Genomic DNA, 25,184 nt, shown 5'->3' with positions numbered 1-25,184 from the left:
ATTTCTTTTACTGTGAGGCAAAGCACTCACAGTATTTGTGGATTACAGCTTTAAAAAATAGCCTTACACCTAAATAATGCTGCATGAAACAGCCCTCAGCAATATGTAGATGCTCATCTCTTTCATTGTTTAAGTGATTTTCTTGACAACTTTCATCCAGTCAGAATGAGGAATTCAATGTTGAGCTAAGGTGACTGTTCTGTTATGGCAAGCTTTTCAACTTGCCAGACACAGCAACCCCTCCTCCTATCCTGTGGGTTTCTCCTGAGCCACTCAAAGCCATTTCCGCGGAGTGCAGGGTTGAGGGAGAGCACTGTCCTTCTGCAGGGCTTCCACTGATGGGACTCATTAGTTGAAGCCCGCCCAGAGAGTTTAGTTAACTCTAACCTTCAGAGTCTCATCATTGCCTCCTATATCCTCAAACTTCACAGAAGAAGTTCTCAGCTCGAACCCTTTTTGTTTAACTGTAAGGAAAGATGGAGATGTTACTAGGACAGCGAGAACACAATCTGCGAGATATTCTCATCAAGTACATGGAAAGCACTGGGGGTGGGGGTGGGGAATTAAGAAAAGACTGGGCAGAACAATGTATAAAAGAGCCAGAGGAATAAGCAGTGGCTTTCTTGCTTCTTTCTTTAAATATTATTTAGTACAATGTCTCTTACTCTTCTGTTTTCTCAAAGCAGATTCTATTTCTTCATCTACTTCCTGAGACTCATTCCTCCTTTTATTTCTCTTCCTCTTGGGTTTCTCCAGAAAGGAAATGTCTTTTGAACCCTAGAGTACAAATAAGAGTTTCTAGTTATATAATAATAATAATAATAATAATAATAATAATAATAATAATAATAATTGTACCCCTCCCATCTGGCTGGGTTTCGCCAACCACTCTGGGCTGCTTCCAACAAAAAAATAAAATACATTAAAATGTCACACATTAAAAGCAGTATGATGGGAGTGGAGGTATACTGGGCCAAGGCCATTTAGGGCTTTAGGTCAACACCAACACTTTGAATTGTGCTCGGAAACGTACTAGGAGCCAATGTAGGTCTTTCAGGACCGGTGTTATATGGTCTCGGCGGCCGCTCCCAGTCACCACTCTAGCAGTCTAGCAAGCTTTAAAAAAGTATTCATTTAGACGTTCCTTTTCTAGCAAAAAAGATAGCGCACACAAGTCATTAGGGTTACCCCGACGGGGGGGGGGGGGAACGACACAAGCAGTAGTTTGGGTCTGACTAATCCCATTTTTAATAATATAGTACCATCAACATACGTTTCATCGGCTGCAATCTTAACCCCTGGGAAGAAAGCCTAATTGAATTCAGTACAACTTACTTCCAATAAGACATGGTTTGGATTGCACCAATAGTTGCACAGTATGAAGATTTGTGGATTTGCTGGTAACAACACATCTCAGCACATGCTATGTAACATAAATAGCCTACGTACAATCACATTATATAAGTGCATGATGGAGGCAGATATTACTTTTACTTAAGCATAATGTTCCTGTGACTGCCTCGCCTCCAAAAGGTTATTGCAGAGTTGGAAAAGGTTCAGAAAAGCGCAACCCAAATGATGAAAGGGATGAAGCAACTCCCATTTGAAGAAAGGATGCAGCGTTTGGGAATTTTAAGTTTAGAGACAAGGTGAGTAAGTGGAGACTTGACAGAAGTTGATACAATTATGCACGGTATGGAGAAAGTGCATGGAGATATATATTTTTTCTCACCCTCCCTCATAACACAAGAAATGCCCGGACATCCAGGTAAAATGAAAGTTGGAAAATTCAGGATAGATAAAAGCACTTCTTCGTGCAGTGCATGGTGAAACTATGATGCTCACTCTCACAGAAGGCAGTGACGGCCAACAACCTAGATGGTTTCAAAAGAGGAAATAACAAGTTCAGGGAGAAGAGGGTTATGAAAGGCTATTGGCCATGATGATAATGTTCTGCCTCCACAATTGGAAGAAGCAATGCTTCTGAAGACCAGTTGCTGAACTACAGGACAGGGGTGCTCTTGGGCTCAAATCCTGCTTGCAGGTTTCACAAACCTTCCCTTTCTCTTGATCTACTTGATCGACTTCCTTTCAAGTGCCAAACCTTCTTAAAAACTATAAAAACTGCCACCGATCATTCCGGATTTGTGAACAAGGCATTTCTGGTTTGTTTTATAACATGCCAACTCAGTCAATCTTTTATTAGCTATTTCCCAGTGGGTGGCAATGTGATGACTAACTTACCAGCTCTCTGTTGGGCTTAGATGTTGGGCCGCTTCCTTCCCTTTCTCTCTCTTTCTCTCCCTGTTTCTCTCTTCTCTGGAATCACAGCACAACCAAACTGTTATGCCATACCTTGTGGGTTTGGCTGGCATGTTGAGAGTGTATAAGCTTATCCTTACAGGGGGAAAAGCCAAGACATGGTCATTTAAGCGTACTTGACTTGCACCTATGGCTCAAGGTCACAAGCTCAAGGAACTTGTGAGTCTTGGTAACTTGTGAGGTGAGTCACTGAAAGGCCCTGAGAGCTGCCCTTACATCTGGCCCCCTGCCAAAGTGAGGATACCGATTGTCGATTAGAAAGTTTTACACAAAATGATGGCTGTGATTAGACAAACCCAGTCTTACTGAGTCACAAGGAAGGCTCTAACTGGTGGGAAATGTTTAATAATAATAATAATAATAATAATAATAAATTTTTATTTATACCCCACCCTCCCCAGTCAAAAACCAGGCTCAGGGTGGCTCACACCAACAGAAATTACAACAAAACATAAAAACAATTAATTAAAATACAGTATTAAAATTTAAAGTGCAGCCTCATTTCAAGTAGTACATGAATCCAAGCCATGAGGGAGGAAAACACAGGGGTCAGGCTGAGTCTAACCCAAAGGCCAGGCAGAACAGCTCTGTCTTGCAGGCCCTGCGGAAAGATGACAAATCCCGCAGGGCCCTGGTCTCCTGGGAAAGAGCGTTCCACCAAGTTGGGGCCAGGACTGAAAAGGCCCTGGCTCTAGTAGAGGCCAATCTAGCCATCGTATGGCTCGGGATCTCCAGAATATTGTTGTTTGTGGACCTTAAGGTCCTCCGCGGGGCATACCAGGAGAGGCGGTCCTGTAGGTACGAGGGTCCCAAGCCGCATATGGCTTTAAAGGTCAAAACCAGCACCTTAAACCTGATCCTGTACTCCACCGGGAGCCAGTGCAGCTGGTAAAGCACTGGATGAATGTGATCCCACGGCCGGGACCCCGTAAGGAGCCTCACTGCGGCATTCTGCACCCGCTGGAGTTTCTGGGTCAGTTTGAAGGGCAGCCCCGCATAGAGCGAGTTACAATAATCAAGCCTGGAGGTGACCGTCGCATGGATCACTGTGGCCAGATCAGGGCGAGAGAGGTAAGGGACCAACTGCTTAATATGGCGGAGATGGAAAAATGCCACCTTTGCTGTGGATGCAACCTGCGCCTCCATGGAAAGGGAGGCGTCGAAGGTTACACCCAAGCTCTTGACAGAAGGCGCTGGCATTAATTGAGCTTAAACTATGCAAGCTAGATAAGTGTGTCTGGAACCCTGTGTTCGACTCCGATAACATTATGATTTGTCATAAAATAGACAATATATTGTTTTACACATTATGTGCTGCTTTCTCAAGCAACATGAGAAGAACAGGTAATGGGCTAAGTAGCTGTAGGAGCCAGTGTGGTGTAGTGGTTAAGAGTGGTAGACTCCTAATCTGGGGAACCGGGTTCGCGTCTCCGCTCCTCCACATGCAGCTGCTGGGTGACCTTGGGCTAGTCACACTTCTCTGAAGTCTCTCAGCCCCACCCACCTCACAGGGTGTCTGTTGTGGGGGAGGAGGGGAAAGGAGATTGTTAGCCACTTTGAGACTCCTTCGGGTAGTGATAAAGCAGGATATCAAATCCAAACTCCTCTTCTTCTTCTAGATATAATGAGCAACTAATAACCTTAAACAGCATTTTGCAAAAATCCTGTTGTCTCCCCAGAACCTGATGTGCATGGTTGGTTTCTTATTTTTTGATTAATTCTCTCAGTCATTTAAATAGGATGCAAACTGAGCAGAAGAGCTGTAAGAATAAAAACACTGATTTTCGATTGGATAAAGGAAGAGGGACCCTGAAACACCATATAACCATTCACATCTCATCTAGGCTGAGGACTACCTAGACCATGTGAGTTGTGGGAGGCAGACACAGAAAAAGTTATATGGTTTCCGCCCCAGTAGCCTTGGGGTGCATTTTACACGTGTCGACAGAGGATCAAGGCCAATAAAGTCTGAACATGCGTCAAAAATTAAGCAATGGTGTTTTCTAGATGTGCAGCCAACCATATACTAAGGGCAAGGCTCAAAACAAAGAACAGGGCTTGTGCCAACACTATGACAAAACATAACATGGAGCTTGTTACTCAAGAGTGGGCGGCAATACTGAAAAAGAGGAGACACATAATACGAATAAACCCCAATCAGCCTATCATTCCTTGGCATGCTTAAGGCTCTATCAGCCTGTTTCACACAACTTCTGCATGGTAAGGCAAAGACTGAAAGGTGGAACTGCTGGTTTGGTGTCTTGGGCAACCAGTACACATCTACTGTCAAATCACAAAGCCAGCTCCTAGCGTAGGATGGGCTCTGTGGGCTACTGCCCTCCTGAAGGGGGTACTAGCCTCAGGGGAAAGCTATGCATCATCATCATACAACGCAACAAGAGGTGGAAATGGTCTCAGTTTTGGTGAGGATATTCCGTCTCACTGCAAACTCAGGAGAACACAAATGGAACCAAAACAAGGCCACTGAGAAACAAGCGGGGAAAATCCCCGTGCTCAAATGAATCTTGCGGTATGCAGAAATACAGAACATTCTTTAAAAAATAAATCAATGACTGAGCATGTTGACCGATCTCCAAGAGTCACTGAACTGTAAAATAATTTTTCATTCCCGTGTGTTTTTGAAAACAGCTGAAATGGGCTAAAAACAACAACAACTGCAATTAGAACTGCATTTAGCTGGTGATACCAGTTTAGGAGTTTTTGTTTCTGCAATAACGTAGCTTCTTAAAACTATTTTTATAGTATGTTCTAGATGTATGCTTTATTGTTATTGACCCTAAGTTTATGTGATGGGACAGGAAAGATGGAATAAATTCTCAGTAATGTCAAGACATTACCTCAGCCATCTGTTTAGAACCATCGCTTTCTTCTTCTGCACAAAGGTCAATAAAAAAGTTTTCCTCTTTCCTGTCTGGGGTTTTATCAATAAACCAGCCACCTTCTGAGATCCTGGTATCGGATGGTGCTTGAGTGGGAAGCCTATTCGATCCAGGCTTCTGTGAAGGAGTGCTGGACATTGTCTGTGCACTCTTGGGAGACGCTGGAAGAGAATCTGGATTTCCTTTCCGGTATAAGGTCAACAAAGATGAGTTCATGTGATTTGAGGGCTGAAAAAAAAATTATGAAAGAATCAATGGAAGGTTCTGATTTAAAAAAAACTATAGCTTTTTTCCCTAGTGTGCTTAGCTACAGAATACATTATGCATAAAATACTGAACGGTACATTATAAATATACCGGATCTGTGTAACCAACCCCTTGCCTTCTTGCCTACACAGGTAGGCAAGTGTTCCCCAGAAAGTAACTGAGTTAACAAATGATACTTATGCATTCTAGTCACATATGCACTTCTTGTTTCTGCCCAGGTGAAGGCAGACTTGGGACCAGCACATATATAATTGACTTTCACCCACCTTTTTTAAAAAATTAATTTTATTAGAACATAAAGAAAAACACAGAACATTATCAAATATCTCCCCCTAAACTAAAATATTAAATATCTTAACAAAGAAAAAATAGAAGAAAAAGAATAAAGAGAAAAAGGCTAGAAAGAAGAAAATTAAGAAAAAGAAAAAGAAGGTCCGCTTCTCTTATCTGCCAATTATATATAAAGCAATCTTTCAAAATAGTATCCAGCTTTTCCTCCTTCTGTAGGGTGTTATTTTCCCCAATCGCTCTCTCAGGCCTCCCACCCTAATTTTATCACTCAGGAGGTCCATTATAACACGTCTTTAATTCATATATTTATAATGTTCTGGATTAGTATTTTTCTGGCTCTTTGCAACGCCTTTCTCTTTAAGAGTTGCTTGCGCCCACCTTTTCCAACATCAACTTGCAATGTGAGTGTCACAAGTCACACAAGCAGCAGCACATGGCACACCTTGACAGGAGCGTTACTGTTGGGATTATGGCAAAACCAGGTCTCCTGCTTCAATAGATTAGAGGCAAACTGGCGCAGGCCACTAGATGGCAGGAGCTACGTATGTATGATGATCATGCACTGTACCAGGAGTGGCGCTATCCATTCCACGTAGGTTTGAAGAAAAGGCTGGCCACTACCGATTGAAGGCTTTTCATCTATATCCACTGCGTACACTTGGTTTCAGAACTACAAACAATGCTTAGAACACATTTCATCAGAGAACAGTCCAACACGAACACACTTACTGGGAGTCCTGTGTCAGTGTCCGAAGTATCCATGCAGCTCTCTGAATCACTTAGGAGAAAGAAAGGATGCTTTAACAACAATAAGTTTTACATTATTCTTTAAGACAGAGACCCTGTGGTTTTTCACATGCTGTTGGATGACACTGGCATCATCCCTGACATAGAAGCCCTGCTAGATCAAACTAAAGGTCTATCTAGTCTAGCATTTTGTTTCCTACATGATTTGTAATACTACCCATAGTTTGCTCGGAAACAGAAAGAGGGGTTAGTATCTGCTCTGCAGGAGAGAAGAGAATTGCCCGACTATGGTTTCAAGATCATGTGGTGTTACATCTGACCTGGACCAATTAATTTCCATGGCTTTATAAAAGGTTCTTAACTCTTGGAATTAAGTAATTTCAACTTACTCTTCCTCCCCTTTGTGTCTTGCTTTCTTCGCCAAATGTTCATCCTCTAGAGCAGCTAAATCTTCAGACTTAAGCTCATCATTGATTATCCCAAAAACTGTTGAAGAAAATTTAAAAACATAGATAAAAGCATAGAACCCCGTAATCTTGTTTGGCAATAGTGAAACCAAAAAGAAGAACAAAAAGTCTCAGTGAATTCAAAGCTCCTGAATAAGACCATAGCCTAAGTAAGTGTTAGATCTACCTAGGATCCACAAATCACATTGAATCTGGCCTAGATTCATTTTGATGAGGAGCAGGCAGAATCTTAAGATACTTTTGGATTACCCACAACTACCTCTGATGTAATGATTTTTCATTATAATTACGGTATTTATTATATTTGTATACCACTCTTCATTTGAAGACCACAGGACACTTCACAACATAAAACTACAAAATACATAATAAGACAAAAACAAACCAATAACCCCCCCTCCCACAAACATATTTAAAAGGCCATAGAATCAGCTTGGTTATATAGAAACCTTTTCTCTTGTCACCTAAAGATATGCCATGAAGGCACTAGGAGAGCCTCACTGGGGAGAGCATTCCACAAATGGAGAGCCACCATAGAAAATGCACCACATATAACCTAGAGGTTACCGGAGCATAGACAGAAGTTAAGCTATCCCTGTCCAGATATGGGTGCAGCTGGGCTACCAGTTGAAGCTGATGGAGGACACTCCACACCACTGAGGTCACCTGAGCCTCAAGCAACAGCAAAGGATCCAGAAGTACCCCCAAGCTATGTACCCTCTTCTTCAAGAGCAGGCAACCTCCCATCCATCTAGTCTAGGGAACTACCCAACAGCAGTATCTCAGTCTTATCTAGACTGAGCTTCAGTTTGTTGGCTGCTGTAATGAAACCAAGGACTTTGCCACCAACTAATATGCGACAAACCCAGTCCCGGTGTTGTCACTAAACTTTCGGGGATCCTTCTTAATATGTGACGAAATGTCCTCCCTCTCTATTACTAAAAATGCGCCACAGGAATCCAGGGGTGAAACCACACACCCCCCCCCACTTCTCCTGCCGCCTTAAAATAAACCCGATACTTGGGTTCCTTAGTAAAGAGAGTCTTCCAGCTTACGTGGCCTGGTATCTTGATAAACTCTAGGCTGTTTGACGGAATAACCTCCTGCCTACAGTAAAGGGTCTCACTCAGTTTGATTCCCCACTGCAAAAGTTTGCCCTTTCCACTCTGGCAACTTTGTGGCACCCCAGGTTACCCTCCTAAGCCTCCTCAGTGTAACTCTAGGACACAAACTGTCGCCTCTATCCCCGAGGTAAGTTTTGTCCTCTATTGAGCCACCACTTCTGTGTGTTTAGATACCCAGCTGGAATAACTAAGCACATCCACTAACATTTAAGAAAGCTTTATTACTAGAGGTCTTTTAAACGCGTAATGGTTTCATGTGTACAGGCTCTTAGATCATATTCTTAGTTTCAATTAACAATGGCTAGATAATATAATTCAATTAAACTCCTCAGAACACTTTAAGATCTCCTACGCCTACCCACACTCTCTCTCGCTCCCACAACCCTCTCCCCCGAATTAACTGCCTCCCATTCCTTTTAAACTCCTGGCAGTCCCGCCCCTCAGGAATGGAATGCGTCATTTATCCAGGAGGTTGGGGTTTAACTCTCTGCACCCTGGAGTTCTTTTGCCCACCAGGTCAATCCGTCACAGCTGCCATCCAGCCCATTACCGAGGACTGAATTTTCATTTCAAATTCAATATTTAAAAAAGGACTCACCTTTCTCTACCTGTATTCTAAAGGCATTTCTTTTTCTGCGTCCATAATCAGCACTGGAAATCAATTTTATACATTAGTCTCAGTGAAGGCCTTCTTCTGCACATACTGCATTTCCAGCAAAGACACATAATCTAACTGTTGTAAGAAGAAAATTAGCCTTATCCTGAGTTAATTCGGGTCAAACACAGGGAAAGATTGGGACCAAAATTTAACAAAAGTGGTCTGTTTTCCAAATTACAATTGACTTGCAATTCATGTGTACTTCAACTTGCGTGAATTCAGTTTTAGAGTTTGGCCAGGGGAAAGGAAGGGGGTAACGTAGGCAATCTCACCCGCCATTACACTCACCCCCAGGAGAGATTGGAGGTGCAGGGAGAGTGTGTTTTGACTACATGCAATTTTTGCTGTACACGCTAACCCCAGAACGAAACCCCCACGTAAGTTGTTACTCGACTGTACATTCTTTATCAAATATCATGTCATTCTTCAGTCTGCCATGGGTTCTACAATGGGAGGCCCTTTAGACTCAACAGAACCATGCACAGGTGTAAGGTTCTCCTTATGAGAGAAAGAGAGGTTGGTTCACATTTTCCTTATCCCCCAATCATAGCTGTCAAGTTTCCCCTTTTCTCGCGAGGAATCCTATTCAGAATAAGAGAATTTCCCTTTAAAAAAGGGAGAACTTGACAGCTATGTCCCCAATCCAGCCTTTCTGTCCAGTACAGTATACATTATCCATGCTGCAGAGCACAAGTAACTTGCTGGCAGGGGGGGGGGTATGTAAATGGGCCCTAAGCCTGGGTGAGCCCTCAGCTCTCCTCTTTCAGCACAGCCCTGAATAGGTGACGGGAACATTTTCTATTCTTTTTCCAACAACTGTAATCGAAATTATTTGTTTTTCCAAATCTGGGACTATTGTTTGTCATGGCTAAAGTCTTTGATGGCAAAAACTGGAAAATGCTGGAAGATTCTAGTTCATTCTAGAACAGGTATCCCCAAACTCGGCCCTCCAGCTGTTTGGGACAACAATTCCGATCATCCCTGACCATTGGTCCTGTTACATAGGGATGATGGGAGTTGTAGTCTCAAAACAGCGGGAGGGCCGAGTTTGGGGATGCCTGTTCTAGAATATTCATTTCTGTTGCAAATATTGTTTTGACTATCTCAAAGTCATGCTGAGCCAAGAGAGATATTTGTGCACTCAGTGAGCTGGTCATTCTCTCTCTTACTTTTGTTTGTACCTCGCACATTTGAAGTTTTTTCTCTGAAGTTTTTTTTTGGTAACGAAGCCTTTTTGCCTTTAGTAAAAAAAATTCTTTTACTCATCTCGCTTTACTGGCCGAGGGAGTCTACATACAGCTTCTGGGTCATGTGGCCAACATGACTAAGCTGCTTCTGGCAAACCAGAGCAGTGCATGGAAATGCCGTTTACCTTCCTGCCAGAGCGGTACCTATTTATCTACTTACATTGCGTGCTTTCAAACTGCTAGGTTGGCAGGAGCTGGGACGGAGCAACGGGAGCTCACCCCTTCACAGGGATTTGAACTGCCGACCTTCTGATCGACAAGCCCTAGGCTCAGTGGTTTAACCCACAATGCTAAACCACACTTTATAGTTATGTATAAACCAGGTCCTTGTGTTTATCATCAAGCAAGTGTAAGAAATCTGTATCTTACCTGTATGTTTTCTGTAGCTCAGCAGCTAAAACTCCAATGTCAACATACTTGCCACATTTGTTACTCTTCAGGTACTGTAATTGATATAATTTTTAAAATACAAAAAATACCTTTAGTATTTGCATACGTGATAGGTTTATTAAATTCAACTGTGGTTTTTATTTTTTTAGACAAACATCAAATAAATAATTGCTCACTGTATGCAGGTTCTAGCATTGCTTTTTATAAATGTAATTTGTGATATGTTAAGAGAAGCAAGGGATTTATTCACTCTTTCTCAGCTCAACCATTTGGAAGCCCATGGGCTAAAAGCATGGCACAATTACCTTCTACCATCAACATTTAACTCGTCCATCTCACACTAAAGACCAACAGCCCAATTCTATGCTATCTGACAAGGACATGTCTACCTGTTTTACTGCAGGTATAGCAATGTGCCTATTGATTTCAAAGGAGAAGGACGTTCAATGTGATTAAAAATCCACTCTACTCGGCAGACATGGTAAACACGCCTAGGTTGCATGACTCCAAAATAAACTCGCAAATCAATCCCGCCAGACACATTGGGACTTATTTCCAAACCGAAAATGGTAAAGATGAGGCTTTAAATTTATCCCACAACTATATATTAATTCAGTCCAAAGGGGGGCGGGAATCAACTTGGTCTGCAGAACAAAAGTGCTATGGACTTGATCGCCCAGTTCTCTCCTAATGCTGGATGTGGGAGACCTGGCTACGGCTGCTGGGCTGGCGTAGGGCGGGAAAAGCAATCGTAGTAGGCTCAGAGGCACGCTTTTCCTTGCCCAGAGTGCAAAAAGAAAGCCCAGGGGGCTCAGCTTATCGGGAGTCTACCCCATAAGGGAAGGACCAAGAGATGGAAACGAGGTGGTACCTGCTTAATCCGATGCTTCAGCCTGGGATCCCCTGCGGGGCTGCTTCGTCCGCGAATCCGCATGGCAGCTCCGCCACCGTCGAATTCCGCCCCTCAAGCGAAGCGGGAGCTCCGCCTCCCTCTGCTAAACAGGCCACGCCACGCCCGCCTAGGACTCCTCGAAGACCCCGGAAATCGCCCTCGCCTTGAGGCACGACCCCCTCGGGAAAGGGAAATGCAGAGCAAAGAGGCAGGCACCGCTTTAGACGCCTAACACCCACCCGACTCATGGAGGCCCACATTGGCGCCACCCTCCGCTCCCATTCCTGCTTTAAGCCCCCCACCCCCGTTCCAACCCTTCGACTCCCGGCGCCTAATATACTTTCTAGCTTCAGCTCTCTCTCTACGCAAGCATTTCGTATCCCTCGGTCCTCTGTGTGTGGGGAAATGAGCCCGCCTGATGTCGTTGGACTCCAATTCCCAGCATTCCTAGCCACCGTCGTCAACAGTCAGGAATGATGGGAGTTGCAGTCCAAAAAAAGAAGAAAAAAAATCTGGAGGGCCTCACGTTTGCCACAACTCTATTGAGTGACTGGATAAAGAGACTACAATTCCCAGCGTGCAATGCAGCAAAGCAGCAGGATGCGGGAGCTGTACGGTGGCTGCGAAGGCACGTGAGGGGTGTGGCGATATACGGTGGCTGGTGGGGCTCGCGCCGGAGGCGGCACTGACAGTGGCGGGATGGAGTCGGTGGTGTTCATTTTTTCGCTCATTGATTGCTGCGCCCTGATCTTCCTCTCCGTTTATTTCGTATCCTCTGGTCTCTTTTTTTTGGCGGGCGGCCTGGGAAGAGGGAGGCTCGAGCTGTCGAGGCAGCCCTCCGTGGTCTGTGGGTGGGCGTGCTGGGAAGGACCGTTGGGGCGGCGAAGGGGCTCTGTGAGGCCGGGGGTGGCGGTGACCGTCGGCCGTGGGGGTCGTGAAGGTGCAGAAGGAGCCGCTGCGGGAGAACGAAGAAAGAAGGGGCTCCTGGGAAGGAGACCGTGGGGAGGCAGCGAGGGGCTAGCTCCAGCTTTTGGGGGGCGGCCTCGAGAATATGTTTAAGGGGAAGAAAAAGTGGGGTGCGAATGTTTTAAACGCTGCCTTCAGGTGTTTGGGGCGAGAGGAAATGGAGGTGTGGGTAAAAAGAAATGAATCAGCGGACCTTAGCCATTCCCTTACACCTTCAGTAAAGGTTGGTATCTTGGCCCTGACAAATTGGACATTAGTGCTGCCCTCTTACCCCCTTGGGCCCATTGCCCATGGAGAGCCTAGCCCTAGAGGACACTACTGCTGGGCCCTGGCAGCCACCCAGTTTTGCTAAGCTATGGTACTAGCCATGGTGGTGGACAAGGAGACATGGAGGTAATATTACAGCATTTCCAGCAGAAATTTAAATGCACATGCAGTCTTCCTAACTCTGTAAAAACCCTGTTTTATTGTAGCTCTGTAAATTGTAGTATGGCGCTCAGGCAGTGCTTTCCGCGGATTGAGTATCTTGTTTTGTATGAGTAGGTTAAAATATTGAAAACTGTTGTCATGACATTTTAGCTGTACGCCTCATATGAGAAATTTGAGAGTTCTGCAGGAGTGCCTGCTTATACTTGGGTTGCCCCCTAGTCCTAGATGTGTGTATTTGGAAGTAAATTTCATGAATAAGAACTTATTTAGTGCCATGAATGGGAGCTTACTTCCAAGTATATGTGCCCTTTGTTTTATCATTCAGACTGTTGCAAGAATACTTCCGTGGTGGTTTTATGACTTCTTAGGTTACAAAGGCCTTAAACATGGCCTTCAGATTTTTTCTGAAGGCCAAAGTACCTTAAGTGTGTCTGCTCCTAAGATTAACATTTAGATACCTCTCATTTTCTAAGAAAATGTTCAGGTATTTTAGTTAAGAATTGTGTGATATGCTGAGTCTTTTCTTAAATATCTTGATTCTGCTGAAAATGTTGCTATGCTACATGGTTGAATATTTCCTTTTCATGCATCCATTATAAGTAAGGCATTATGGAGCACTGAACATGTCAGTATAATTATGCCCTGCTTCAGTTAAATTCAGTGTATTAAGTGGCATACTTAGCTCTTCTGTTGGTCACGGCCTGTAGTTGGGTCTAAAGTTCTAACTCAAAAATTTATTGTAACAGCACAAAGAGGGTGTATCTGTCATGGGTTCAGCGTGATGCCACAGTGGCCTTGTGGCAAGAAACCATACTTTCCTGTTTTATGTGAATTAACAGCTCACCCTTCCCTCTGTTCCCTTTGCATGCCTCTAGGCAGGGGATCTGAAAGTTTAGCTTCTGAATTTCAACAACAGTCCAGTGCACAAAAGGGTATGGAAGGGAAGAAAGGATGGGAGTGTGTAAGTCAGGCACCCCCAAACTCAGCCCTTCAGATGTTTTGGGACTACAACTCCCATCACCCCTAGCTAACAGGACCAGAGGTCAGGGATGATGGGAATTGTAGTCCCAAAACATCTGCCGGGCTGAGTTTGGGGGTGCCTGGTGTAAGTCTCATTGTAGCTAATTCACATAAAGGGAAACCATAGTTTTAATCCACTAATTTTTACTCAGAGTAGACCCAATAAAATTAATTGATATGGCTGAGTTGGGTCCATTAATTCCAGTGGTTTACTCTAAGTAAACTTAGTTGAATACAGTCCCATGGTTTCCTGCAGCATACGAATGTGACCAGTGTGTGGTTGTATGCTTCTGTTACAGCAGCTATTCTGCTGTAAGTGTTCAGTATATAAAATAGTTGTACACTAACAGGAATGAACACAAGCTGATGGAGAGGTGTTATCTATAGCTCTGCTGTGGAGATGCAATTATTTTATTTATTTTATTTGCTTTCTTGCCATTTATCATACGGTTCCAGGGCAGGTTACAATTTACAATTATAAAACAAAGAAAACAGTTAAAACCATAAAACAAGGAAAGTGTAAAAACAATTAAAAACAGTTCCTTATATAAAAACAGTTTAGAAAACCTGTCAGGCTCCTGCAAACTCCAGGTATAACTGGAACCCTTCGTGGCCAAGCCACTGTTCAGCTATTGCTGAAGCTGCTGTGACCCAACACAGTAATTGCAGCAATGGCCAGGGAAGTCTGCACTTTGTCTTGGATGTATGCACTTAGGTTGGCACCTTAGGTTCTCTGCTTCTGCCTTATAGCTATTATGATTGCTGTGGCCAGTCACGGTGGTTGTGTGGATCCTGGGGCTTGCACTACCTAGGATGCCAAGTATGTTGTAGCTTGGGGCTTGGCTGTGTGCACCGATGTTGTTAAGTCTATCAGCGTAACAGCTGGGTTGTGAATTCTGCTGTTACTAATCGATGAATCTTCTGAAATAGCCTCTTGGTTGTGAACATTCTGCCTGTTCTGTAACCTTTGTTACATTAGTAATCCTTTGCATGCAGATGTTTATATGAACTGTTTAACTCTGTTATAATACTCGGGAGTGGTGCAAAGCATTTATGGCTCTTGTGTCACAGGGTAGAGCGCTTCCAAAAGCATAGTAATTCCTTATCTTGACCTTCAGATAATTACACTATCAGATTTGGAATGTGACTACATTAATGCTAGATCTTGCTGCTCAAAACTAAATAAAGTAAGTTTTTCCCATTTTCTCTTTTTAAAGTGATGAAATTCTGTTTAACATTAGATTTAGAAGTGGTGTGTGTGTGTGTGTGTGTGTGTGTGTGTCATTTTCTTAGTATGAAATAATCAGGATTATGTAACATGTTACCTACCGATAGAGTCCGTTCCACTGTCAAACATCTTTTACTGTCAACCATTCCTAAAAGGGTTTGTCAATATCTTACTTAAACCGTGGTGCCCAGTACTGGACACAGTACACCAGGTGTGGTGTGACCAAGGCAGAATAGGATGGTACTGTTACTTCCCTTGATCTGGACACTATACTTGTGTTGATACAGCCTAGAATAGCATTAGCTTTTTTGTTGCATCACACTGTTGACTCATGTTCAGTTAGTGGTCTACAAAGACCTCTAGATCCTTTTTACATCTATACAGTGGTACCTTGGGCTACAAACACCTCGGGTTACAAACACTTTGGGTTACAGACTCTGCTAACCCGAAAGTAGTACCTCAGGTTAAGAACTTTACCTCAGGATGAGAACAGAAATCACACGCTGGCGGCAGCGGGAGGCCCCATTAGCTAAAGTGGTACCTCAGGTTAAGAACAGTTTCAGGTTAAGAATGGACCTCCGGAACGAATTAAGTTCGTAACCAGAGGTACCACTTTACCTACAAGACAGGTGTTTCCCATCTTATATTTGTACACCTGATTCTTCCTGCCTAAGTGTAGAACCTGACATTTGTCCCTATTGAAACTTTTAAAGTCCCTATTGAAACTTTTAAAAGACATCTGAAGGTAGGAGGCTTTTAATGTTTGATGTTTTTATTATGTTTTTAGATTTGCTATAAGCCGCCCAGAGTGCCTGGGGAAACTCAGCCAGATGGGTGGGGTATAAATATTATTATTATTATTATTATTATTATTATTATTATTATTATTATTAAGTTTGGGCCCAGTTCTCCTGTTTAGGTCATCTTGAATCCCAATTCTGTCTTACAATGGAATAACTAAGAAATGGATGAGTCCTTCATGTGTGGATAGTTTGCTGCCTTTTGCTTATTTGAAAATTCACCCACTTAGATCTAGATGCATTCCTCTGGTAGTAATTTGGATGCAGGGATTTCCCCAGCACTATGCTAGTAGTATTTTGTCTTTGTGAGGGAAATGGAATCCTCTTCCCATCCCACTAAGTCTCTTTGGGACCTGGTGTCTACATGTGGGTTGTTCAGTTAATGGGCCTTTTGGATCTCCCCTGATCCTCAGAACCTGCATTGCTCGAATTCCTCCACCATACTCATGACTATTTTTCTCCTTGTGTTTCCTGGCTTTGGGAAAGCAAGAGGCATGACTATTTTGGGGGGTGGGGGAATCACATGCCTTGTTTGCTAAAGGTCCCAGATTCAGTCCCTGACATCTCCAGGAAGGGCTAGGAATAACTCCTGTCTGAAGACCTGGAGGGTATTATCCTGACAATACTGAGCTAGTTGGATCAGTGCTTTGACTCAGTATAAGGCCTCCTATGTTCCATAGCTCATCTTGTATACCCACATTCTGCTACCTTCTTGTCCTTTGCAGGCCATTTCTCTTTCCTTGCCCAGACCTGGCTATTTGCAACTTGCTGCAAAGTGCGCCTCTCTCGCCCATTCCTGTGTTTTTCCTCCTTGCTCTCCCCTTATAGCATTGTCACTGCCTGCATCCCATGGCTCAGTCCCCTTTCCCACCTGGTTTCTCCTCTGCTCTCCAAATCCACTCCCTTTACTGTTTGTTTACTGTTCAGCTGCATTAGTTCTGCAGTCAGGTTACCATCAATGGCTTTAAAGGATCCTTCTCATTAACAATTTGCTGAGGACTAGTATCCATTGCTAACAAATAGCAAAGATATGTGTGTTGTCAACGTCATCCTTTTTATGGCACAGTTTGGATTATCATCATCATTCTTTATTCGACCGTCAGTCAGCAAAAGTTTGGATTATTGTGTCTTAAGAATTTAAGAACAGAACACATGCAGCCCTGCCCTTTTGCAAAGTCCTCTTCCCTCTGTGGAGCCCTCACTAGAACTTTAGTCTTGAACTTTAGTCTTGAAGGCTTGACAGGCATATGTCAAGAATGCTTTGATGGTGTTTCCTGCTTGGCAGGGGGTTGGACTGGATGACCCTTGTGGTCTCTTCCAACTCTATGATTCTATGATTCTAAGTTAAAGGCAAGCATTTATAATTCGTTCCTGTAGAGCAGGGGTCAGCAAACTTTTTCAGCAGGGGGCTGGTCCACTGTCCCTCAGACCTTGTTGGGGGGGGGGTCTGGACTAGATTTTTTTTGGGGGGGATGAATGAATTCCTATGCCCCACAAATAACCCAGAGATGCATTTTAAATAAAAGGACACATTCTACTCATGTAAAAACACGCTGATTCCCAGACCGTCCACGGGCCGGATTTAGAAGGTGATTGGGCCAGATCCAGTCCCCGGGCCTTAGTTTGCCTACCCATGCTGGAACCTAGCAGACCATTCAGTTGCAAAAGTAAGTAGAAAGGAACATAGTAGTAATGCTGGTGCAAGTGGAATGTTACTGTTTAAGCTCAAAATTAGGGGTTTCAGCAGAAAAGCTTTGTGTGTGTGTGTGTGTGAGAGAGAGAGAGAGAGAGGAAGAAAGGAAAAGAAAGAAAGAATGTGCGTTTGTAAGGTGATATAAATGCCTCAGAGCCTGGGCACACTTCTCCATTCTGCTTCTGAAATCCCTACAGTAGACCCTCCAAGTGTCCCTATTTTCCGGGGACAGTCCCAGATTTACAGAAGGCATCCCAGTTTCTGAACTGATCCTGGAATTTCCGGCTTTTCCTTAGAATATCCCTATTTTCATTGGAGAAATGTTGTAAGATATGCGGCAGGCTACATGTTGAAGCCTGAGCTCAGCCAGAAGGCTTAGAAACTTAAAAAATAAGATTAAGATCCTTGGAATGCTAAATTATGCACACAAACCCACACCCCAAATCCTGCACACAACTCTGGAGTTGGATATGTTCCCAAATAGACCCAACTGCTTCTGTCTGCAGTACTTTTCACAATGATGATTCTGAAGTGCATGGCTAGATCCTGAAAGGAAGTTTGGACACTTTGATGGCATTGTGTGTGTGTGTTTTTTTTTTAAGTACTTGGAGTCATGTGAATTGGTCCAGTTCTGTGATCAGTTGGCAGACTGAAAATAGTGTTGACAGTGTACTTTTATCTCCTTTGCTTGTACACTCCCATAGTGTTGTATAAAGGCTTTTACTTTTCTAATCATTTCTCTTTTCCAGTGGGTGATCCCTGAATTGATTGGCCATACCATTGTCACTGTATTAATGCTTATTTCACTGCACTGGTTCATCTTCCTCCTCAATTTACCTGTAGCAACCTGGAATATATATAGGTAAGGGCCAGTGGGGTTGTTTGTGGGTCTTTATAACTGTTACCACTTACTTAAATGTGTTTCAGATGTGGAATGCTGTTATTGACTTGATGCCGATCATTCTGTTCCTCCTTTAGTCTGTCTGGTTCCACAATTTATGAAATTCGCCATCCCCAGCGGGAACTGCTCAAACCTCAGTGTTGCTTTCTCTACTCTCTTAGCAAAAGCAAAACACTCTTTTAATGTCGAGGTGTTTTGCTTTTGCTGAGGACTGTTGTGACTGCTCTCCTTGAGGGCATTTGAAGGGGCGGAGGGGAAAGCTCACTAACTGCATCTTAGAGCTTCTTTATCCCAGTCCAAATAAAAAGATTCATGGCCCTGATGTTGAACAGGCCCTGATGTTGTTTATGCCTGCCTCCCTCATGATGGATGGAAAGTTTATTTTACAGGAAAATGTATGGTGGGAATTTTTGCCATTACATAAAATTATCTACCCCCACATCGTTGCTACTGTGGGCACTGTCTGCTGCGAAATAATCTATTAGTTTGTATAATTGCTTTCCGCTTGTGCTCTTCCAATCTTGTTGGCATTATGTAATAATGTCCTAAATGATGCACATACTGAGCCACGAATTCCAATAGCGGTGGTGCTCTGCCAAGTGCTGCTGACAACAGTTGACACCACTGTTGGTAGAGTAGCTATTTATAAGGCCTGAGCTGCTGTTTTTCTCTAATATTGTGGTGAACTTAGCACACGGTTGGTTTTCTTTAGTTAGTCTTTCTTTAGTTGGCTGCAGTGAGATTTGTTTGCAGCCAACTAAAGACAACCAACCATGCCCTGCCCCTCCTAAGCTCTCACTACCAAGGAAATATAATAAACAAATAGAAAGAGAACCTACCCTAGTGATACTGACATAAAACCTCCTCCACACATCCACCAAGTATTTCCACCCTACCCCCCTCTCTCCTCTCTTCTTCCGCAACTTTATTCTGTACACACCACTAATGCCTCACTTCAAATGTGAAAAAGATTCTGCAACCTGAAAAAGAGGCAATGCATGTACTTTCGTAAACCAAGAAAATCTTAAATAAAAATATTTTTTTTAAAAAAAAAAACTTAGCACATTGGTTCAAACATTCGTGCTCCTCTCGATGACTTCTATGTGTGTATGACTCATTAGAGGGAGATTAACACAATAGATGAGAGATGGGGAATCTGTGGCCGTCGAGATGTTATTGGACTCAAACTCCCAACAGCCCCAGTCATCCCAGACAATGGGTGGGACAATAGGAGTTATAGTCCTAGAATCTAGAAAACAGAGATTTCCCATCCTTGACATAGCTGTTTTGGAGCAGAATTCCAGGTGCTGCTTTTGATCTTCTTCTACTTTATCATCTTAGATACCCTTCTCAAAAGTGCCCTGGATGATTGAGGCGTGGTTGGTGGCCAGAGGGCATTTTAAGTGATTGCCCCCTGGCTTACCTTCCTCAAAGACTCATCTGACACCTATATGGTTGTTATTTGCTGCCAGAGCAAGACCTCCTTGTTTTTCCAAGCCTTTTTGATGTCTTTGCCTGCAATATTACTATTTTCTACAAGTACTCCTTTGCTGTATTCATATTTTTATTGTTGACTTTTAAATAGTTTCATTAGCTTTTGTGGACTTGAATAATTGTTTAAATAAGCATGTCTCCTCAAAATAAAGTATATCCAAATACACAAGTCTTGTAGGCATTGCTGTAGGTGCTCGGTTGTTAATTCATTTCTCTTTAGAAGAAAACCACTGACCTTTTTGATGTTGAAATGAGTAACTTGCCTGTGCTTCCAGCAGAGAGAAGCTAAATGTGAAAGTGGTTTCTGAAGTACATTTACATATCAAAGCTGGTTGTTGTTGTTTTTTTACTGTCTGTGAATCTATTTCGTGCATTGATGCATGTTTGTATGTGCTGATCACTAGAAAGTAAGCATTCATTTGGTTCCCTTGCCCATACCCCTTCCCAGTAGAAAGCTGCTTGCATTCTACAGTTTATATTGACAAGTGGATTGCAGATCCATTGTATGGTCTAAAATTTGGGTCAGAGAACATTTCAACCAGCTCTCCCTCACACATAAATTGCTTGTGTGGATCTACTCATGTGAATAGTATAAAGTCTAAACAAGGTGATGTATGAAAGATCATAGCCCTTCCCTTCGTAAACAGGACAACTTGCCATATGTTTTTTTTCTAATTGCAGGTGGGACGTTGTGATCTCACAGAAGTCTCTCAGATAATGCCATTCACATGAGTAGATTCTGTGTATGAGCAATTCTTTGCAAGGGTTAAGTAGCTGAAGTAGCAGCCAAATTACCGTATATTCCGGTGTATAAGACGACTGGGCGTATAAGACGACCCCCAACTTTTCCAGTTAAAATATAGAGTTTGGGATATACTCGCCGTATTAATAAAACGACCCGGCGTATAAGACGACTCCCGACTTTTGAAAAGATTTTCCTTGGTTAAAAAGTAGTCTTATACGCAGGAATATACTGTAAATAGCATGGTTCCAACACACGTACTGGAGAGGCAGCTTTCAACTGGCCAGGTTCTTAATAACTAAATTCCTCCATGTTCCAAATAAATATATAACCCTGCATTTGCAGTATTCCAGTTTTCCAGAATAGGGGAGTTCCCAGGGTTCTCCAGAAAATGAATTTGCACCATATTTTGAAATGGGAAATGGTTGACAATATAAGCATTTCTTTGTCTAGTGAAACTAATATTGTGCAAACACTTTCTTCACAACTGCCCTCCTTTGCACAGGCACAGTCTCCATATGCCCTCATTCTTTCCAGTTGCGCTGCTTCCATCTGCCCCCGCAAGTATTCAGGTTTCCATGTTCTCTGTCCCGTTTTCGTTTTGCTCTCCTGCTTGAGCCTTCTGATACCTGCCTTCCATCACATTATGTATTCTCTCTGGGACAAACCCTGCTTTTCCACCAGCCATCAATCCAGTTTTCTCTACAAAATCTGCTTCAAAAGTTGTCTTGCTGCCGCTCTGCTTGCCTAGACCCTTCTTCATGCTTTGATACCTTTTGGTCCTTTCTATTAGCACACTAAGCTTGAATTGTGTCTCCTCTGTGCTGGAGTGCTGTTGGCATTAAAACATGTTTTCCTTAATCCTTTTCAGGCACATTATGGTTCCTAGTGGAAACATGGGAGTATTTGACCCCACAGAGATCCATAATCGAGGGCAGCTGAAATCGCACATGAAGGAAGCCATGATTAAGCTTGGCTTTCATCTCCTTTGTTTTTTCATGTATCTTTATAGGTAAGTCTCAAGTCTTACAACTTGGAAAGAAGACCAGCAGTATATTTAAGATACCTGCTGCCACACCGGCTCTGAAATTAATAGGGTTCATCTATCTGCTGCGCTGTTTAAGCTTTCTGCTACATTCACAATTCGTAATAGTGGCCAAATGCTAGTTCTTCCTCTCTCCTCAAACCTGCCCCCCCATTTCTTTTTACTACTACTAGTAGTAAAATACTACTAGTTGCCTTTCAGTTTTGCTGCATGTTCCTATGCTAATATGTTTTCGTGAGGGTATATGGGAATATCTGACACTGTTTGTAACTGGGCTTTGGTTTAGACTGGGAGCCCAGCACATCATGTGACCCTACAGCTCATCCAGGAAAGAGATTCAAGACCTGGATATATCTAATGTAAAGCAAACCAGAAAGGCACTTTGCATTGATTTTGAAAACACATCCCCAAATTTTACTGCCGACACATAATCTTCACATAGCAACAGCAGAGGTTGTCACAACTTATATTGATCTTGTGGTTCTCGTGTAAAAAGGCAAGTAAACAAGGGCATGGTTCCTTTGTGCTTCCTTAGCTATTAATAGCTCTTTATTTTTATCCTGTGAACCACCCTGAGACCTGCGTGTATAGGACGGTATACAAATCAATCAATCAATCAATCAATGGATTCACCTGGTCCTGTTTGTTGTATGGTGTCTGGTTATCACACAAAGACTTCCATCACTGCTGGGTTTTTCTTTGAGAGCCTCTCTGTGGGTGAAGTTTATTTGTGGTGACACTCACTGTGCAATGAGGTGTGAGTCCACTCTTAACTTACACTTTCTGTTTGGATGCAGTATGTTTTTTTCATCCAGATGGATATTTCTTTTCACTCTTGTGGCTTTATACAAAAACATCCTAGGAATTGTAGTTTAGCTGGGTGTTATCTCCTGCTGCATCACAAGTACAGTTATCAAAGTTCTCTGGGAAGAGGGAATTTGTGTTTAATATTTAAAATTGTACCTTTAATATGTTTTCCTTCTTTCTGCAGTATGATCTTGGCGCTGATAAATGACTGAAGTAGAAGTGTTACAGTTGCCAAATTCTGAGTTGTCACTCACAGCTTTCAAGTAAACCTAGACCAGTGTCGTCATGCAGTATATTTTTCCTCTTTGAACAAAAATATTTTTGCTGTATTTTTTAACATAAAAAATATTTTAAAAACCAACATACTTAGTTTCTCGAACCATTGATTTGTCCCTTCTCCAGTCGATTTTCCTATTATATCCAATTCATATTTTTCTCAAGAATGCCAGCTAGCTAATGAATGGAGTCAGATGATGGCACCAATGCCAGGATGTCACCATCAAGAGTTGTTTTGTGAATTACCACTGTTATAAGTACATAACTATCAATTCCTGTATTTTACTGAATTTTATTTCCCTTGGACCTAACTTTTTAAAATCTTTCACTTCCTCGCTCCTCATGTATCCACAGAAACACACACACACACAGCCCTCTATAAATCAGGATAGCACTTAATGCAGTGCTGGCCAAACTTGGCCCTCCAGCTGTTTTGGAACTACAATTCCCATCTTCCCTGACCACTGGTCCTGTTAGCTAGGGATGATGGGAGTTGTAGTCCCAAAACAGCTGGAGGGCCAAGTTTGGCCAGCACTGACTTAATGCATCTGATGGAGTGAAAACATATACCATAATAAATGGTAGGTTTTTATACGAGCTGCGCTAGTGTTGAAGTCCTGTTGATAAAGAAAGACCCTTAGAGCTTGGCTAATCACAAGATACTACTGTGACATAAACCATTTCAACCCAAGAACTACATTTGATGCTACCCATATGGGATACGGAGTGGCACCCAAACACCTGCAATGTTTTTTCCCCTTACCCCAATCTGGGAGGCCCTGGAGTAGCTCTCTGTAAAATCAAATTTGCACCAGTACATGAACAAACTGCTGTGGGTCATAGGAGATGTATTTCTATACTGAGGCTGTGAAACCGCATCTGAAATACTGGAGCTATTTCTAAATGCATCTGGCCAAAAGACACAGGGTAGCAGGCTAATAAAGTTGGCTATCAGTCAAAGACTAGAATACTTAAGTGCTTTAAAGCTTTTTGTCAACATTTCTACTGTAGTTGCCCTCAACATAGGAGATCCCTATGGTAGGATAAATTCAACCCTTCTCTCCTGGTTTTCTGTGTGAATCTTCCCTTTTAGAGATAATAACCTTGTTGGGAGGGTGTAAAGGAGAGGATTAAGTAGCCCAATCCATCCTTCTCCTCCCCAGAGCTGCTGTTGATGTTGGTTTGGTCATGATGGCTTATTGTGACTCATGCCAAGGTAGCTTCATGAAATGCTACAGGATCAGGCAGTCTCGGCTCATTCACGGATGGTATTTTAATCTGATCACTAATAGGAGCAGGAAGTGTCCTCTTTCATCAGGCTTCTGCCGTTGAAGCTGGTTCTTGGTAATTAAGGGCTGCTTCTAAGAAAATACATCTCACAATCCTTACCTACAGTATTTTAAATATGTCTTAATGGCTTACATCAGTCTGTTTGGCTCATTTCAACACCACTCTAGCCTCAACCACTGAATTTTTTAGACTAGTTTTAAAAATGGTTTATGCACCTTTGGGAGCTATTCTCCACCTAAACTTTAACTGCATTGTTATCTGGCTTGCTATATAGATGGAGTTTATTCCCTATCCTTCATCTGATTTTCCTTGGTTTAGAATCGGGTATAATTTTTCCTCCCATTAGATGACAGAGCAAAACACATTTTTGTCTTGTTCTGAGGTAGTTCCCTCAACTGCTCTCACAGTAGTTTCACTAACTGGCTTGGTACATATTGCTCCCCTTTTGCTACTAGTCACATAGCATGCAGATGACATATATAGGTTAGTCTATAGTATAGATAAACAGGTACCGCTTCGGCGGGAAGGTAAACGGCGTTTCCTTGCACTGCTCTGGTTTCGCCAGAAGCGGCTTAGTCATGCTGGCCACATGACCCGAAAGCTGTCTGCGGACAAATGCCGGCTCCCTCGGCCAGTTAAGCGAGATGAGTGCCGCAACCCCATAGTCGTCTGCGACTGGACTTAACTGTCGGGGGTCCTTTACCGTTTTATAGTGTAGTTAGAGGTTAAAGTAGTTTCTAGAAAGCTAGGCACAATACTTTGAAAATGCATGGAAATGTCTCCCTTCCTTTGGTGCAACTTACAAGGACAAGGGAGGTACACATATCTTTCAGTAGCTTGCTCTGTATGTACGTGATGCAAGAGTATCCTTATAAGAGGTGCAAGCTGTTGCAGCTGAAGCAACCTTTACTATATACTAGTGGCCACCTTTTGAGTGTCACTCCAGGGTACAGAGAGGCAGTGTGGGGAAAATATATAGAGTGGCACCTCGGTTTTCGAATGTAATCCGTTCTGGAAGTCGATTCGACTTCTGAAACATTCAAAAACTGAGGATCAAATGGCTGGCCGCAAAGTCAATGGGGGAAAAATGCAAAATGCACCTCAGAATAATAAAAAATTAACTGTACCCCACCCATCTGGCTGGGTTTCCCCAGCCACTCTGGGCGGCTGTCAACAGAGATTAAAAAT

General features: G+C 42.9%; 2 protein-coding genes across 3 annotated transcripts in view; one reads left to right on the top strand and one right to left on the bottom strand.

Moving 5' to 3' along the window:
* NVL (nuclear VCP like) overlaps window positions 1-11,578 on the bottom strand; it is a 44,403-nt gene extending 32,825 nt beyond the window's left edge. The window contains exons 1-8 of the mRNA XM_035111425.2: window positions 11,285-11,578; window positions 10,393-10,466; window positions 8,717-8,769; window positions 6,917-7,013; window positions 6,510-6,558; window positions 5,181-5,450; window positions 666-777; window positions 388-464 (exon numbers count right to left, since the gene is read on the bottom strand). Coding sequence (XP_034967316.1) covers window positions 388-464; window positions 666-777; window positions 5,181-5,450; window positions 6,510-6,558; window positions 6,917-7,013; window positions 8,717-8,769; window positions 10,393-10,466; window positions 11,285-11,347 — 795 coding nt within the window. The 5' untranslated portion in view covers window positions 11,348-11,578. The remainder of the gene's footprint in view (window positions 1-387; window positions 465-665; window positions 778-5,180; window positions 5,451-6,509; window positions 6,559-6,916; window positions 7,014-8,716; window positions 8,770-10,392; window positions 10,467-11,284) is intronic.
* A 138-nt stretch (window positions 11,579-11,716) lies between these two features.
* CNIH4 (cornichon family AMPA receptor auxiliary protein 4) lies at window positions 11,717-23,173 on the top strand. Of its 2 annotated transcripts, XM_035111427.2 has the most exons (5): window positions 11,717-12,073; window positions 14,839-14,907; window positions 18,191-18,303; window positions 21,450-21,590; window positions 22,615-23,168. In XM_035111427.2, exons 1-5 carry the CDS (start codon window positions 12,005-12,007, stop codon window positions 22,640-22,642), a joined length of 420 nt encoding a protein of 139 aa, XP_034967318.1. In that variant the 5' UTR covers window positions 11,717-12,004; the 3' UTR covers window positions 22,643-23,168. The 2 variants fall into 2 exon arrangements, with proteins under 2 accessions (XP_034967318.1, XP_060128958.1); XM_060272975.1 differs by lacking the exons at window positions 11,717-12,073; window positions 14,839-14,907 and adding an exon at window positions 17,298-17,415 and having other exon boundaries at window positions 22,615-23,173.
* The last annotated feature ends 2,011 nt before the right edge of the window (window positions 23,174-25,184 follow it).

The sequence above is a fragment of the Zootoca vivipara genome, chromosome 3 (assembly GCF_963506605.1).
Source record: "Zootoca vivipara chromosome 3, rZooViv1.1, whole genome shotgun sequence".
In the NCBI taxonomy this organism is placed as follows: Eukaryota; Metazoa; Chordata; class Lepidosauria; order Squamata; family Lacertidae; genus Zootoca; species Zootoca vivipara.
This window is presented reverse-complemented; position numbering and strand designations above follow the sequence as displayed.